Consider the following 18,359-nt stretch of genomic DNA (forward strand, 5'->3'; position numbering starts at 1 on the left):
TATTTAAAATGCTTGTCAGTGTTGAATGTGTGATCGTAGCAAAGCTCATAAAGATTGGGACCAAGATATAAAAACGTGTTTAATACTTGAACTGTCAAACTTAAGGTACCGATCTTGAGAGTTTTGCGGTATTTGTTAAATAAATATTCTTTTCAACAAGTCTATGTATCCAATGGAATTGCAAATATGCAGTGATGAATGGATTTTGGGGGATATCATGTTCAGGAATATTAATTGTACGGAAATTACAACATGCATGCTGTTGCAATGTCTGAAATGAATACAGCTTGAGGAAATAGTACACTACAGGGCTTAATAATGCAGGTTAATTCGATGAGTGTTTTGAGGTGAAAATGCACTGTTTAATTATAAATAGTCCTTAGTCCTTAGTTCAGTTTCTGAAATAGAAGGCCTCTTCCTGAAAGAGTGAGCGATTTGTGTTCAAATGTAAGTGATTGTACACATGGTGAAAATGTGCCATTCACAAATGTTTGTTGCACAATTAAGTGATTCTGGTGTGGTAATTGTGAAAATTTAAATGGCATATTTACTGAGCAAATATGGTAATATGTCCACTTTGTTTGGAGACAGTCTCTACAAAATGATGTGAAGAAAGTTTCCTTGGCTGTGTATTATAAGAATGTTTTCTTCTTTGGTTGATGAGAATTGATTTAAGGACATGGGTTCTGTGGAAGGGAATCAAAATGTTCTGGTCTCTGGACTTAATTCTTTAAAAACGTAGGTTATTTTTTGGTTCATGTTTAAGTTGGAAGTTTTAAGATAATTTTTACCCCTGAAGAGGTACGTTTATAAAATGATGATTTTGAGTATAAAACATATACAATTAAGCAAGTTAAATATTAATATTTATTTTATGTAAAAGAAATTTGAATAAAGTAAATAAATATTATTTTGAGTTGGGTAGTTTTGGTAAATAATGTATGTCTCCTGACTGAAACTTTTACTGACATAATGATATGCTTGATATGCTCTCAAAGCATGAAGATTAAAATGTATATTTGGAATGTCTGCTTTCTAAAAACTAACAATACTTGGCAAGCTAACTAAATATTTTCTTGATAGAGCTGCTAGCTGTTTGATATGGATCCATATGTTATCAATAAATGAAGTTATACCCTGGTAAGTGAAGTATGAGGTTAATCATTCACATGTAGTGTTTAATAAAACAGTAAAGATCACATTTGCGTCATAGAATACCAATATTCATTTTTGTTTAATGAAATCTAAAATTATGGAAAAAAGCTACATTTTCTCTGATCTGATTTTTATTTACCGTAAACGTGAAATAGCTGCAACAACAGCATCCTCATTATCAATGTAACAATTGCATAAGTGTGACTCAGTAAAATGGCAGAAAATATATAGCATCAACAACAACAACAATACCAAGACAATGTAATATGATTTTATAATGCAGTGTTAACAATTATACAATATCATTCTATTATATCAGTATGTAACTTAGAATCTTTTAAGTTTACTGATATGATAACATTAAATTAGTATTTATTAAATGATATTCTTATTAGTTTACTAAAATGCTGTTGATAACAGAAGTAAGCAACAATTTTATAAATGAGCGTTTTTAAAGTTTAAAGTAATTATAATAGACAGTTTGCTATCGAGTTACTGTTCGATATTACAAAAAGATGTATAATACATCTTTTATTACATGTAACCTTTTTGATATCATGGTGGGTGAAGGCAATTTATTTGACATAAATAACAAAATATAACTTAAAATATTGTTTTTAATGCATAAGCTTGTTGGATAAGCAAAACAGGTTATGTATACCTTTTCCCTCTTTAAGCAAAGTGAAAATGGCTATGTGCAAACAGCATAAAACCAGAACAGCCTGCGAGTAACTCCCAGTCTGTTCAGGTTTTATGCTGTTTGCTACTCATCAGTATGTAAGAGTTGCGAATGAAGCCTTTAAAACTTGAATCTAGTAAGAAAGGTCTTTAATTATATCTAACTTTCTAAGGGACAACAAATGCGTAAATATACGTATCTAAGTGGTAATGGGTCAAAATACCATTTGACTCTAAATTAAATCAATTTTTATGCCCCCAATTGAGGGCATATAGTGATCGGACCATCCGTCCGTCTGTCTTTCCGTCACACTTTGCGTTTAGGTTTCGCATTTAGGTTTCGAAAAATGCTCATAACTTCAATGTCGCTTCAGATAGCAACTTGATATTTGGCATGCATGTGTATCTCATGGAGCTGCACATTTTGAGTGGTGAAAGGTCAAGGTCACCCTTCAAGGTCAAAGGTCAAAAAAACAAATTCAAGGGAAGTAATAAGCTTCAAAGGCAGATAATTATCTGTATCTGCCAAATGATATTTTTTTTAAGATCAAAGTGGAGCAGTAGGGGGCATTGAGTTTCTGACAAACACATCTCTTGTTGAGTATTCATTTTTAAAGAATATTCTATATTCTAAGACTTAATCTAAGAATTGTTTGTTGAATACACAATAAGTTTCATCTAAAAACTATTTGTTCTTTGAGTGGTTGTGACACTCAACTTATGAAACGTACAGCCCTAGGCAAAAGTTAAGTGACCATTAAATTTCTGGTGTTTGATCAGGTGTTACAGCTAATGTATTGGAACATCGGTGACCCGTAGACCCAGTAGTACCATATGATGTTTGACCATGATTGACCAATTAACGTGCCAGCCATTGCGATTTATTATCTTTGCTAGTGTTTATTTTGAGGAATTGTGGATACTATTTACTCTGTTTACTGATACTGTGAAGGAATACTTAAGGATCTGGACAACGAGAGCGTTTAATACAATTTACTATAAAAATTCTACATATGATGACCTCGCTGTATTTGCTTTGCATTTTTAGAGACAGACTAGTGTTGTTCATATTTGTGTTTCTTCCTGTTTTCACTTTATTTTGAAATTTGTGTCGTTTCAAGTTACAAGGAGTTAGGAATTTAAAATATTTGCATCCATATAAGAAAATGTTGCATTGATTTGAATGGATATATTTATGGTGGACAGTCAAAACAAATTAAAAATTTAAAATGATAATAGTCTTATTGTTGGGTTTGTACTTTTTTCTAAGCTGGAGGCCAAATTTAATGTTTTCCAGATTCTGCTTTGAACAATATGTTGAAATGATTATTCTTAGATAGCAATGTGCAGAAAGAAGTTTTGTTGCCAACTTCCTTAGATTTAGTGTGCATTTTAACAGATGTAAATAGGCCGGATGAATTACTGAATTGTTTCTTGTACATTGTTCAGGACTTTGTTTGCCTTTCTTTAGCAAAGCTGTTATAATGAACATATTAATCATCAGATTTTATTTGTAACCCTTTGCATGCTGGGAAATTTGTCGTCTGCTAAAATGTCGTCTGCTGACTTTCTAAATTTTCTTCAATGCTTTTTCAAAGAATACTATCAAAATAGTAAACAGTTTGGATCCTGATGAGATGCCACGGTCTGTGGCGTCTCATCTGTACCCAAACTGTTTGCAAAGACCTTTAAAATTCGGTTCCAGCACTGAAAGAGTTAAATGCATGTTTGCAAGATTCAATGTATATTGAACATAAAAGAAAATTATTGTAACTGGGTTCAGATATTGACAACTCTCAACTTTACTTTCTTTTACCCTTATAATTGTGAATAAAACAGGTTTACAGTTTACGAGATATTAACAGTTACATGGGCATATAAGCAAACCTTGTGTTCAGAGATATTAGCATCAGGTTTTTCAGGATAAAATAATTATGTCTTTAGCGTTATCAATCTTTCAGGTGTTACGAATTTTAGAAGTTGTAATTACGTAGATAATTGCAAATACATGAGGTCTGATTATCTTCTAAGAGTTAACAGGAAATCGTGAAGTTGGACATATTTAATGCTTTAAAGAGTTTTATCGTCCATATATATTTATTTTAAGAGAGAAATAAGAACTATAGAGAATATATTTTTAGACTTTACACAGAGTAATTCTCAGATTGTGCTGATAAGCTAGTGTTTGTTTGCTTGAGATTTGGAGATTAATGGTTTGATGGCTTCCAATTTTACCTGTTTACTTCTGTGGCTTCAGTCAGTTGTGTTGCTTTTCCAACAAAGATAAGCAAGCAAAACTGCAGGTTGTATTGGGTTGCAGAAAAGGCGTTTAATGGTGCAATGTTCTGGGAGGCATTTAAAATCACTTTTTGAAGTGGAATCAAGTGTTTTGATGAGTGAGTGACTGTCTGGAATTACACTATTCAAAATTGTTTTCTGAATGATAAAACTTATAAATTTTGATTATCGTCTGTGTCAATATGCATAGTGTGCTTTGTAGTTTTTGTTATCTTTGAAATGTGTTAATTGGAAATTATTAAATAACTATATATATTATTCTTTGTGAGTATGCAGAAATAGTGTTAATCAAATACAAATATAATTAATACATTTGGTATCATGTTGATTTCAATAAAACAACAAAGTTAACTAATGCAAAGAACAGCATCAGAGCACATCTGTTTTATTTATTTTCAAAAACAAGGAAATTTATAAAGACCCTGGCACTCACAGTGTATATTTGAAGTCGGCTCAATGTTGTAGTTGTCAGCTCAATGTTGTAGTTGTCGGCTCAATGTTGTAGTTGTCGGCTCAATGTTGTAGTTGTCGGCTCAATGTTGTAGTTTAACCCTTTGCATGCTGGGAAATTTGTCGTCTGCTTAAATGACGTCTGCTGAATTTCTAAAATTAGCACTTTCTTCGATTTTTTTCAAAGAATACTATCAGAATAGCAAACAGTTTGGATCCAGATGAGACGCCACGTTCTGTGGCGTCTCATCTGGATCCAAACTGTTTGCAAAGGCCTTTAAAATTCAGCTCCAGCGCTTTAAGGGTTAAAAAACATAAAGATAAAGAAGTTCACAACTGATAATGATCCACAACAAAAGAACAGGTTTAAACCTTTACCACAGTGTGTGATAGTTTTATCTATCTTGATCACTAAAAATCGATTCATTTTGTTATGGAATGTGTGTTAATTGTACTTTGGTATTTGTAAAAAAAAAAATTCTCAATGTTAAACAAATTTCCTTGGCTGTGATATCATTACTATAATACTATGATCTGTTGTTGATTAAAACATGCAATACATATTTGTTTAATTTGTAAAAAAGTTTTTAAAATTTCACTCAGGATTAATTGTGACATGTAATTTGACTTAATTAGTTCATAAACATTTCAAACTTAATGGGAAATATATGTTTAATATGTCTAAGATTGTTATTATTGTCAATTTGTACTAAAATGAATTTCAATCAAATGTTGTTCCAAACATATTTAGATATGTCTTCATGGGCTTTGTATGTGACTATATGTGTGTATTCTCAGTGAAGTGTCAAAGATAATGTCTTCTGGTTTGATATTTGTATAACAAAAAGGTGTTTTGTACATCCTGACGGTGAACTTTTAAATGTCAGTAATGACTTTTGTGATAAAGCTGGATCATTTGACACTGATGGGCTATTTGAAAACATGTAAATCTTAGAGGATGACAAGTTATTTGGGACAGGAAACTAATCAAATTTGTGTTGTTAAATGGCATATATAAGATGAAAATAAGAAGTGTCAGTGTCTCATTGGTGAATATTTTGATGTTGAAGGATATCTATGTTGATTTTATAGATCAAGATTCAATAAAATGTTACATACTTAGAACATTTATTTCATATTTAAATGGTATGTTATAGAACACTGGATTATTTGAGAAAGATCTGAGGAACACTTGAGTAAATCTGAGGAGCATTCACCATAGATCTGAAGGAACATTTGAGAAACATTTTATGCAGAACTTTTGAACATGTAAGATAGATCTGTGGAGCATGTAATATAGATCTGAACTAGTCACTTTAGATATATCTATGAAAAAACAAACTGAAATATATTTGAGAAAGTAAGAAATGAAGCAACCTCCAGAACTGCATCCTCAACTTGAAAAACATGCGCAGGACGTGATAGCTATGTAAGACTTCCTTGGTACCATGTGTTAGTAGTTTCTTATGTAGATTTCCATTTTAATTTGTGTAGCAATTATTATATACATCATAGGGGTTCATAAATAACAGTATCATTAATTTTTATAACGTAATTTAGTATATTCATAAAATAGAATAGATGAAGAACATTGATGAATTCTGTCTGAATGTCAGGTTTGTTTAAGTTATTTTCTCTTCAAGTATAAAAATGTTTGCTATTGCATGTAATTTTAGTACTACAATATTGGCGTCTTGCACACGGTTTCTCACTTACTCACTAACGTTGGTTTATGTAGATAAATTGTAGCCCAGTATTTACAGAAGAGGGTCTCCAAAAAGATCATAAATGTCAGTTGCTTAAAATAAGTAGTTGTTTAAACATGTGTCCTTGTATATAGTTCATTTTTAGTCACACGTGAGATAAATTGTTGTAATGTCATGATCAAATCAAATAAATTGTAGCAAAAGACATCAATCAATATTTTATGAACGTTTTATGACACAGTTTACCAAGGTGTATACTAGAACCTATAAACCTGAACATTTTAACCCTTTGCATGCTGGGAAATTTGTAGTCTGCTAAAATGTTGTCTGCTGAATTTCTAAAATTAGCATTTTCTTTGAATTTTTTCAAAGAATAGTATCAGAATAGCAAACAGTTTGGATCCTGATGAGACGCCACGTTCTGTGGCGTCTCATCTGGATCCAAACTGTTTGCAAAGGCCTTCAGTTCCAGCACTGAAAGAGTTAATCCCAGACATATTGACAGTTCCTCTGTCAGAGAGGGGAGATTAGTTGGAGATAATTTGGAGATGTTAATGTAATATTTCAGTCATCAGCACAGGTATACTCAGTATAACTTGCAGGTGATGAAAGTTGTACCGAAATGAATGCAGTCATTTTATAAAGAATTTTAGATATATATGCAATTTTCATGAAAGTTTGTTTTCTTCAGATTTTTTAATTAAAAAGTTTCCTCATGGAATAATTTTCTGAATTGCATCGTTTATTACGCAACTGTTCCTAAGTAACCGATAAATGTAATATGATGGCAAATTAAAACCTAATGCTGCTTACACTGTTTCGCCCATCACCATAATATGTTGGAAATTGTGTTTCTCTTTAAAGAGAGGACAATAAAATATTACTATTTTAATCAATTAACTGGTCAGTGTATAATCTTAATACCAGTGTAACAACATTCGGGTGTCCTATAGAAGGGTATAAAGTGTGACCATTAATTAGTAGCTTTCAACACCATAAATCTGCCATTTATATCTGAATAAATTAGCTAAGATGACCTGCTAATTGTCATGTAGTTGAAACTTTCCTTGAATTAATTTTAATGTTTTCTGTCAGGTTTTGTATGGGGGCCTGGGGCCATTTAAATTGTGATAGTCTGACGTCAATTAAAGTGATATAAATTAACTGATCTTGTATGTGTGTGTTTTTATATCTATTTAGTTTCATCTAAGATGGTTAACACTGATATTGAAAGTTCACAAGTGCTTTCTTTTGGAATGCTATTTCAGTATTTTTATTGCATGAACTCGGATAGTTAATATTAACTGAATTATTTGTGATGCATGATAAATGAGAATAATGCTTAAGATTAACAAAATTTAAAAGAATTCTAATTCATCACCCTGGACTACATTGTGCCATTTTCATATCATATAAATGCTTATCAGGAACATATTAGACATTTTGTTTGTTGTACTTGATCAGTTTATGTCATAAAATATTTACAACATTTTGCCATTTTCATATATTTACTCAACACAACTGCAGGGGTTTAATCATACAAACATTGCCTGAGGAGGAATAAATTACTTAACAAAATGCAAATTATCACATTCTTTACCTGGATATTGTTCAGGATAAATCTGTTCAAACATGATCTATTAGCTGCCACTGAAAGATAGTTCTAAACACGACAATTATTTTGAAAACCGGTACTTAAGAAGTCTACTATTGTGGCTAGTCATATTTTTTTTGTTTATGGAATTTTTTACTCAGCAGGGTGCCAGACTTTGAGTTTTTATCATCCTAAACATTAGATTTTTCACAAACAATTTTGGGATATCAGAACCTTTGGAGTTTAATTGAGCTAGTGATTAATGAACCTGCAAAAACACCTGACCGTGACTCTGGTCTAGATAAGGTTGCTGATAAAATGCAGCTACCCAGTGATAAAGAATTGGATGTTGATATACTGAAGTAAGTAGGAGTTATGGGACTTGAGGTGGTGTGTTTAATGTGAAGGTATAGATGGAATAGGCTTCCAATGAATCATCATTTACAAAGTTGTCAGACAATACATTTAACTTAGTCAGATTTCTGTTCAAACAGAAAGTTCAGTAAAAGTTCAAGAATCATGAGTTCTTTTTTGTTGTTGCTTTTTTATGCAAGAAACTTAATAAGAGGCATAAGCTTGATATATTTGAAAGAAACTTTCTGTGATCTTCAAAGCTTTTAACTTGTTCATTCACATATTCTACCTCCAATATAGTTTAAGCGTGAGATTATTTAAAGGGGCCTTTTCACAGATTTTGGCATTTTTTAACTTATTCATTATATGCTTTATATTGATAAATGTAAACATTGGATCGTAAAAGCTTCAGTAAAAAATCAAGAATAAAATTAAAAAAAGGAAAAGAACATTGCCCGGAGCAGGATTCGAACCAGTGACCCCTGGAGTCCTGCCAGAGTCCTGAAGTAAAAACGCTTTAGCCTACTGAGCTATTCCGCCGAGTACACATGCTTGACGTATTTTATACCTTATATAAGCAATCTTCGTAGTTTCACAAAATTTAACGACAAAAACAGAACTCGCCAAATTATTCAATCGTTTCGCGTTGCAACGCTTTATAATTTTTAGGTTTTAAAATCGTCAAAAGATGCATATAATGGCTATATTAGACCATGGTAAATGTTCATTATTACTGTTTCCTCACAAATATCATAACTAAAACGAAAATTTGCGAATCTGAAACAACTTTTTTCAATTTTGTCAATTTACCAAAGCGTGAAAAGATCCCTTTAATGTGCTTACAACATGAGTTAATCTTTAGGAAAAATGGGCTCAATCCATTTGCCTAAAGTATCTCCACATATTAGCCTGAGCAATTGGCACATATCATATTTTTTCGGTTTTTTCGGTCCTAGACCGTTTGGGGTCATTAAAGACCGATTGAAAATCCCAAGCAGTCGGTCCGATTCTGTTTGCTTTTAAAATTCCCATGTCATGAAATCGATTACACAGTGTACATGCTAACACACCCTAATGACATTCTTATCTCGATTAGGTGTGATAAGCCATCCGCTGCAGGCTCTAAACCGTCAGGACCGGTTTATTGCACGTCAGACCAAGAATAAAAAACTTGTGAACAGCGGATTAAAGACGCATCCGAAAACACGCGTCTGAATGCACGCGCTTGTAACTAAACAAAACATGCCAATACATTTTCCACCAGCGTAATAATCCGGTAATATAATTATGAATGAAAGTCGCGGATCTGATCGACAGAACAGCCGAAAGTTAATTTTATGGGCAGAACTTCACATAAAATAGTACACAAGAACAATAATATACATTGTTTGTTTATCACCGGTAATGTCGTAATGGTGTTGAGAAGTTTGAGTCGTTTAAGTCTCCTGTCAATTATAGACACTCGAAAAGAACGCATGATATCGGCATTGTAAATAAAACATGCGGTTGTGAATTAGTCATGCATGAATAACCACGTGACAATACCAATCAATAATGTCAGTTTCTTAGTTATAACTAATCCATCCGTTATGTGTACTCCACGATAAAATCGTGGACAGTTACTTCGGAGACATATGATGAAAACCCTGATGGTATCCTCGTGGAAAGCGTGCATTTCATGCATAATTCATTTAAATCCAAACATTAATTTTTACGCATAATATGATTAAAAAAAAACACAAACTAGTTGTATCGTTATCGTCTTTAAAATAATAAATAATGGAAGCAATAAAAGAACACGTAAGATCGGCAATCTAAATATAACGATTTTCAGTTAGCCTGCGGTACGAAATTTTTCCCCCGATTTTTTTGCTTCAAAAACTTTTTTTCCCGTTTTTTTACCTTAAAAAAGTAGATGCGCGTTATACATAAATGCGCGTTATACACAACGTTTTACGGTACATTGAATAAATCTGTAGTAAAACCGTGTTAGAATCGAAATAATTCGCATACTTTATACTTTGTTGTTGAAAAACTCACGACCGGAAAATTAGATGCGTGGTTTCAAATGCTTTGCTCTTATGATTAAATCCCTACGCATCTAAACTATCGGTCGTGGGTTATTTGACAACAAATTATTTCTTAATTATTTGGTTTGTTGTTGTCAGTAGCTAACCTACGCACAGACATTTGTTTGGTTCAGTGCATGTTTGTAAGCTATTATCGAGTCGACAACAATTTAAAACATTGGTATAGACTTACACAGATTAATAATATTGACAACGATGATATAAGTCTGATAAAACAGCACACAAAACAACAATGAAATACCAAATGATAAAACCAGTTGAGGAAACTCGTTTAAAAAATGCCAAAGGGAATTTTACTTGTACATGTATTATACCACCTTCATGAATGGCAAAATCAATGGTATATATTTTAACGTAATTTGTCATGATTTCGGATGTACATTTTCGGATACTTTTCCCCATTTATATCCGGACCGATTGATGTTGCGGGAAAATATGATCCCTTCTAATCAGTGATATACTTTTCGCTTTTATAGAAGCTTTCTTATGAACAAAGTCTCCTTTAACTATTGACAATGCAGTCTAGGTAGAAATTGTTGTTTCCGATCAGCCTGTGCAGACTGCACAGGCTATTCTGGGGCGTCACCAAACGCGTATAAATTATGCCTTATTTTTCAGAGCATGGCCGAAGTATTACATTCAATATTTGAATCATTACTACTATCCCTCTCATTAGTGAACTGCACAAATACCCTACATCTATGTATATTTTCTTGCCTTGTATGTTTTCAGGGAGCAGCCAATATTCTCTGTGCGCGCCCATGTGTTCCAGATCGACCCCGAGACAAAGAAGAACTGGCTGCCGTCCAGCAAGTCTGCTGTTCCTGTCTCGTACTACTATGACAGCGCTCGCAACACGTACCGGATCATCAGTGTCGAGGGTTCGAAGGTAAACATCTGCCATGGCTATTCACAATTTTGAGAAGTTTGCACAAAATTTACAATAATTGAATTACATAGTGTGTGACAAATTTTTTCACTATTTTGAAAAGTTTGCAACACATTTTTGTCACAATTGTGAAAACTGTGTGACTCATTTATTCATAAATTGAGGGGCCAAATGCCACGGAAAAAAGGCCCTGTCTTTTTTTTTATAGCTACGTTAGCTTCGCACTACTCAACCTCAGAAAATCTTTGCTTTGTGCTGTCTAATTAAAACATGTCACAAAATTTGTGTCTTGGTTATATACTTTATTAGTGTGTTTATTGCATATATCGTGATTTTGTGTGTGTGTGGAATTATGAAGCATTGATATGTTTGTTTTCTCACGGCCTCTAAAGCACTAACATTTGTTTTCTGCTGTCTGCTGTAGTGAAATTTGTTTTGTGCAGATTTATTATGTCATGAATAAATATGACCCATTGGTAAATTGGTTTTGATGAAAGGCTTAAGTATCTCCTAGACTGCGAAACCATTAAATTATGTGCATAATGTTTTGTGTTGTTTTTTATTTAGACAATTTCGGAGTTAAAAAAAAAAAATTGTAGAGACATGTATTGAATCAGAATCATTCACTTTATGATTATACAGGATTCATATTTGTAAGGTATAATAACCGACTAATCTACAGGATCTACAATGATTTTTGGCATATTTTAGTTTATTATCATTTTGCTATGTCCCTTCAAAATTTTAATTTGAAACATGATTATTTAAGTCTGAATCAATAAATGATCATTTAGTCTACAAATACATTTGGTCAATCATAAGTGAACAGTCCAAATAGACTCTCAATTTTACCATAATCCTTAAATCCAGCTTTAGTCTGTTACAAAAGTAACGAGTCAGAATGAAGCTGTACTATCTGCTGTACATTTCCATACCAAATACTCCAGTTAGACATACAAATCAATATGTACACACAGTGTGTCATTCTAATGTTTCCAATTATTTTTCCCACACAGGCAATCATTAACAGCACCATTACGCCCAACATGGCGTTCACAAAGACCTCTCAGAAGTTTGGCCAGTGGTCAGATCCGCGGGCTAACACGGTGTACGGTCTGGGGTTTGGAACTGAGGCAGACCTCGCAAAGGTAGGCATTGAATCAGCGTTCTTCTTATTGAATTGCTTAACCCTTTATCTCTCAGATGTGCACTTTGAAGCATTTTTAGTCCCAAAGGAAAATGACATTAAATGTAAGACCTTTTTTACTAGATCGAAGTGTTTAAGGCTTCATTTCCAATCCTATGGTACTGATAAGCAGCAAACAGCATATAACCTGAACAGACTGCGAGTTAATCTTCGGTGGTTCTGTTTTTATGCTCAGGTTGCATATAGCCTTTTTCATTTTGCGTCAGAGAGGGATAAGGAAATCTATGAACATGTTTGCTGTATTATTGTGTTAGTTGTAAATCAATGTTCTTGTATTGCTTAAATTGTTGAATAAGTATAATTGTGTTATTTGTTAAATGTGGTTTGTTTAATATTCAAAAGTGTTTGTATGTTGTTGTTTTTATGTTGTTACTAATAGGTTTTTGTATCAGTTGTGATTCGTCTTTGCATAGTGTAATATTATGTGTTAAATTTTATAATGATATAATTATTACTATGTTAGAAATTAAAATAAACAAAAGCAATTTGTGTGTATTATGTGTTTTATATGATTTCTTCAGACTTGAATATTATTTTAGTTTATTTAATGTACATTTTCAATAAAGAGTTACATAAATATAAACATACACTCTTTTGGAAGAGTTAATATTCTTTTTTTGCATTTCTTTTCATTAACCAAATTGGTTTTTGAAATACAACATTACATTAAAACTACTCTGAAAATTACATTCATGTATATAATAACATTCTTTGTTGCCGTTTTTACAGTTTGTTGAAAAGTTCAAGGAAGTGAAAGACCTGACCAGACAACAAATGTCCCAAGGCCAGTCCCCACCCACGGTGAACGGACAGACAGACGACAGCCTGACATCATCAGCCACGCCCACTCCCCGTGAGACCCCGCCAAATCGAGGCATCTTTCACACGCGCAGCTCTAGTCTTACATCTATGAAAGACGCGAATGTGAGTTTACGGAAACTGAAGCTTGGTGTCAAATCAGCAATCTTAGAACTAATTTACAATTGAATTGATCAATTTGTAACCAAACAACATTATTGTCGCTTTGAAAGGAAGTGAATAGAATTACTGAAATCAAATAATTATTGAGGCAGGTGTTGAGTGATTCAACATATTCAGAAAAATGATTTGTTTCTAAAATTTCCTTATGCAGGCTCACTAGTTTTTAGCTCGGCTTTTTTCTGAGAAAACCCGAGGTATTATCATAGCCAGCTCGTCCGCCGTCCGCGTTATGCTAAAACCTTAACATTAGCTCTAAAATCAAAGTGCTTCCTTATATGACATTGAAACTTCATATGTAGCTGCACCTTGACGGGTACTACACGCCACACCCATTTTTTTGTCACTAGGTCAAAGGTCAAGGTCACTGTGGCCTCTAATATTCTTCTGACAAATTTCATTTATTCAAAACTGCACCTGCAGCCGAGCATCGGCACCCGCTATGCGGTGCTCTTGTTTACTTTTTAGCACAGGCAAATCGTCTTGGCAATGCTTTCTAGTTTGTTAATACCATGAAAATCTCCCTGTTACAGCAACAACCACCGTCAGCAGAACAAAAAGAGAATGTGAATCTCCGGGAACGACGTAACTCCTTCAACAATCCGGGCAACAATGCTAACGGCAACACCTCGCCAGAAAACCAGCTCAAGTACGAAAATGATCGACTGAAGCTGGCCTTAGCCCAAAGGTAATGATTTCTGGCTTAAGCCAATGGAACATGTTTAAATCTTAGGATTGACATATAGTTTCCGCACAGTCTGTCACTGCATCAGTACTTTAGAGTATAATTCCATATTTTTTTGTTTTCACTCTCTTACTCAACCAGTTTTTATCAGATTGTCACCAAAAATTCTGAATATGTTAATTAGCATAAATAGGAGGTTCAATTTAAAGCTAGATAACCAGTCAAATATCACCAAGCTCTTTAGAATTCAGGTCGTTGAGTTATTTCCCTTATTATTTGTTGTACTTTAAATATGTCCGGAGCTTGTCTCACAAACTTATAAGGAAACTTCATAGGTAGATCTCATTAAGGGGGTTGTGCATTGCATAAGAACCATAACTCCTGCTCACCTATTTGTTAGAGTTATACCCCCATGTTTTGTGAGGAGCACATCTTAAAAACAATAAGAGATACCAACTTGAAACCAAAAAGAGATATCAACTTGAAACTGAAACCATATGTTTATCTCATTATGTGAATGTGCAGTGCACACAAATTATTACTATAGTATCTATAAAGGTCTTACTAAGACTTAGGTCTTATTTAGGGAATGTGCAGTGCTTAAGAACCATAAATCTTGCGCCCTTATTTGTAGAGTTATTGCCTTTAGTTAATGATTAAACTGTTTATTATAAATTTACATCATGATTGTCCGCACAATACTCATTTATGTGTTCAGTGGTATTTAGCGGGGCCATACTTGTGCAATGGACACATTTCATGTTGAGGAAAATATTTTGACTGCTCATTGTGTGGTGACTAAACTGATGAAAGCATGTAAGTCGCCATACCAGTGATGCAATTTGATCAAGAATATATGGGGTCATCTAGTCGCCATACCATATCTGTAACTCAATCTTAACCCTTTGCATGCTGGGTAATTTGTCGTCTGCTAAATTGTCGTCTGCTGAAGTTCTAAAATTAGCATTTTTGATTTTTTTTCAAAGAATACTATCAGAATAGCAAACAGTTTGGATCCTGATGAGACGCCACATTCTGTGGCGTCTCATCTGGATCCAAACTGTTTGCAAAGGCCTTTAAAATTCGGTTCCCGCACTGAAAGGGTTAATAAACATAAACTTAAAATGTAAAGCAGAAATGTTTATAAACCCCTTTCAAATTTAATACTATCATATTCAATACATTGCAGCCCTTTAAAATCCATGATATAACTTTTGTCATTTTGATGTTGCCTTCAGTTCTTCCAATGCAAAGAAATGGGAGGTTGAGCTACAAACCCTGAAAAACAACAATGCACGGTTAACGGCAGCGTTGCAAGAATCCACCTCCAATGTTGAAGAGTGGAAGAAACAGCTGGCGGCATACAAGGATGAAACAGGCAGACTCAAGAAAAAGGTATGAGTTGGGTTTTTATAATGTATTTTGAATGTACATTTTTGTCTGGCTTTTATAGTAAAAGTAAAGCTTCCACCATGAAATTTTTCGACGAACAGAGTCTTAAAGGGATCTTTTCACGCTTTGGTAAATTGACAAAATTGAAAAAAGTTGTTTCAGATTCGCAAATTTTCGTTTTAGTTATGATATTTGTGAGGAAACAGTAATACTGAACATTTACCATGGTCTAATATAGCCATTATATGCATCTTTTGACGATTTTAAAACCTAAAAATTATAAAGCGTTGCAACGCGAAACGATTGAATAATTTGGAGAGTTCTGTTTTTGTCGTTAAATTTTGTGAAACTACGAAAATTGCTTATATAAGGTATAAAATACGTCAAGTATGTGTACTCGGCGGAATAGCTCAGTAGGCTAAAGCGTTTTTACTTCAGGACTCTGGCAGGACTCCAGGGGTCACTGGTTCGAAACCTGCTCCGGGCAATGTTCTTTTCCTTTTTTTAATTTTATTCTTGATTTTTTACTGGAGCTTTTACGATCAAATGTTTACATTTATCAATATAAAGCATTTAGTGAATAAGTTAAAAAATGCCAATATCTGTGAAAAGGCCCCTTTAAGTGTTGCAAGTGTAATGCATCAACACCAAAACAAAGATAAAGAGCAGCAAAATAATCATAATTGATCATATTGATTTATGACAATATCATGTATTCATATTGTGCTGAAACAATATATGACAATAATACATTAACTGAAATAAGTACAACTCAAAATCAGTTTATTTTTTTCCTGCTAAACTTCTGTGTAAGGTTTCAAACAAGAAAAGAGAAAAAATGGTCTTAGTTTACCTCTGTCATATGGACAACAGTTGTAACTGATTATTTCAATGTTTTTCGAAGTTTAACAAATTTTAACTCTTTCCCACTCAGCAGGGAAGTGAAAATGACTTGTTGCAATCAATTATGGTTCCAAATTAAGCCTTGTAAACTTAATTCTATTACGAAAGGTCTTTAATTTATTTTGATTTTCTAACTATGAATGCGTGTAATGCAAATCTGAGTGGTAAAGGTTTAAGACTGTATGAAGTCTGTTAAAAAAACTTAATTTTGTATTTATCCCAGGTTTCGGATCTGGAGCAGTCTGGTGGGAATTCTGAGCAAGTGTCAGCATTGGAGCTCGAACTTTCGGAAGCCAACGATAGGGTGGAGACCCTGCAGCGCGACAACAAATACAAGGATCAGGTACTGGACTGGCTGGCATTGGTTCTCGGCTTGCTTCCAGAAGATTTTAGAAATGTGTTTATTAAAAGTTGCTGGCACATGATTCAGAATCTCTGTTCCTTATTAATGAGTTGGTATTTCAAGAGTATTTTATTATTGTTTTTAAATTGCTTAACTAAGAGTTTGGAAACTGTGTTTAATAATAAAATTAAGAATTTAAAACATCATTCCAGCAAACGTATATTAAGTTACCGGTTTTGCAATAATATGTTTTAAAGTTGATGAATGTTTGGAGCATCAGGAGTTCCAAAAGATCCTACTTCGGAAAGTTTAAAAATTGACTTGGAACTATACCATCGCCAAGCCTTTTAAGAAGGTTTTTCATTTGATTATATCTAATTTCCATATATTGATGATCATGGGAAGATCAGTAATAATTAGAAACTGTCTTTTAAAATCTTTAGGAAGTAGATCGGCTTCAACAGCGTCTTGCCGAAATGCAGACAAGGGAAACAGCCAATGGGAATTTGCAAGGCAAATTAAAGGTTGGATCTCTATTTCGCACCTCTTCAAAATCCAGACTGATCAAAGTAAGCCAGGACAACAGCCACATGGTACTCGATGTTGTCTGGCATGTGATAAGTCTGGAATGTTCATTATATTGTTTATTTTGAGTTAGATTTATACGTTTAAAAGCTATTTAGATATATTCTTTTTGTCTAAAACTGTTCTTATTATTACCGAAAAGTTTCTGTAACATACTGTCTGAGCATTTTTTGTTTTTTTCTTTTCTACATTTCTTTCTTCGGTCTTTAAATTACTCTTCCTTTTCTCGCAGGTTGATCAGGTGAAAGTAAGTATTGCACATGATTGTTACCATTGTAATGCAGCAGATATGTTCACTAATATATCAGTCGAAATAACCTTACGGCATTAAAAAGAATTTTTAGGACATTCTGTTAAAACTTACATGTATGCTACCTTACCCATGAAATTTTGATGGAGCAGATCTTTTGAATTAACTATGGGACTAGAATGTTACATAATGACATGCCATACATTCAAATAAAAGGTCGGACTTAAAGATCAAAGGTCAAATATAGGCAAATCACAACTTTCCCAGATTGACGCACTTACAAGTCAAAGGGCAATTATGGACACAATACTGATAGTCTGGTTAATTTGTCATTTATAAGGCGATTTAAGTATAACTTAACATGCAGAGACAGCAGGAGTTCTTAATGCAGAGGACAAGGTCTTACTTAGGGGTCTGTTATGGAAATATGTAGAAATATACCTGTGCCGAATACCGGGTCATGCAGTAATTTGTCTCTGAAACACATGAAGTTATTCCTATTCAGTCAAAATTAACCTTCACCTCTGGATTTTAAAGTAGCATTTATTTAATCTTCAAATAAAATCATATACTAGTATGATGTGAATTGTATTATTAACAAACAGTTGACAAATCCTTTGAATGGTAAAACAAGTGGTTGTGTGATACATAGGTTCAGCTTGTTATTATATTTACAGATCTAAGCACTTAATTGATGCACTAAATAGTGTAGATGGATCACGTTTTGATGTTTAAGTTTTTTGCATACCATAAATGTCGATCATATTAAAAGCAAATGCACTTGATAAAAATGCTTGTATTG

The 18,359-nt window shown here is 33.4% G+C and overlaps 2 protein-coding genes across 6 annotated transcripts in view; one reads left to right on the forward strand and one right to left on the reverse strand.

Moving 5' to 3' along the window:
• LOC127879886 (homer protein homolog 2-like) overlaps positions 1-18,359 on the forward strand; it is a 105,950-nt gene that overhangs the window by 81,950 nt on the left and 5,641 nt on the right. The window contains exons 1-9 of one of the 4 annotated variants that reach the window (XM_052426966.1): positions 5,334-6,010; positions 11,058-11,214; positions 12,231-12,362; positions 13,151-13,345; positions 13,933-14,087; positions 15,323-15,479; positions 16,603-16,722; positions 17,166-17,246; positions 17,540-17,554. In XM_052426966.1, the coding sequence (XP_052282926.1) occupies positions 5,949-6,010; positions 11,058-11,214; positions 12,231-12,362; positions 13,151-13,345; positions 13,933-14,087; positions 15,323-15,479; positions 16,603-16,722; positions 17,166-17,246; positions 17,540-17,554 (1,074 nt within the window). In that variant the 5' untranslated portion in view covers positions 5,334-5,948. Of the gene's footprint in view, positions 1-5,332; positions 6,011-11,057; positions 11,215-12,230; positions 12,363-13,150; positions 13,346-13,932; positions 14,088-15,322; positions 15,480-16,602; positions 16,723-17,165; positions 17,292-17,539; positions 17,555-18,359 lie in introns of those variants that run through there. The other 3 variants (XM_052426965.1, XM_052426967.1, XM_052426968.1) reach the window with 3 other exon arrangements.
• Positions 1-18,359, reverse strand: part of LOC127879882 (uncharacterized) — a 232,349-nt gene that overhangs the window by 16,287 nt on the left and 197,703 nt on the right. The window lies entirely within an intron of this gene.

This window comes from Dreissena polymorpha, chromosome 4 (genome assembly GCF_020536995.1).
Source record: "Dreissena polymorpha isolate Duluth1 chromosome 4, UMN_Dpol_1.0, whole genome shotgun sequence".
NCBI lineage: Eukaryota > Metazoa > Mollusca > Bivalvia > Myida > Dreissenidae > Dreissena > Dreissena polymorpha.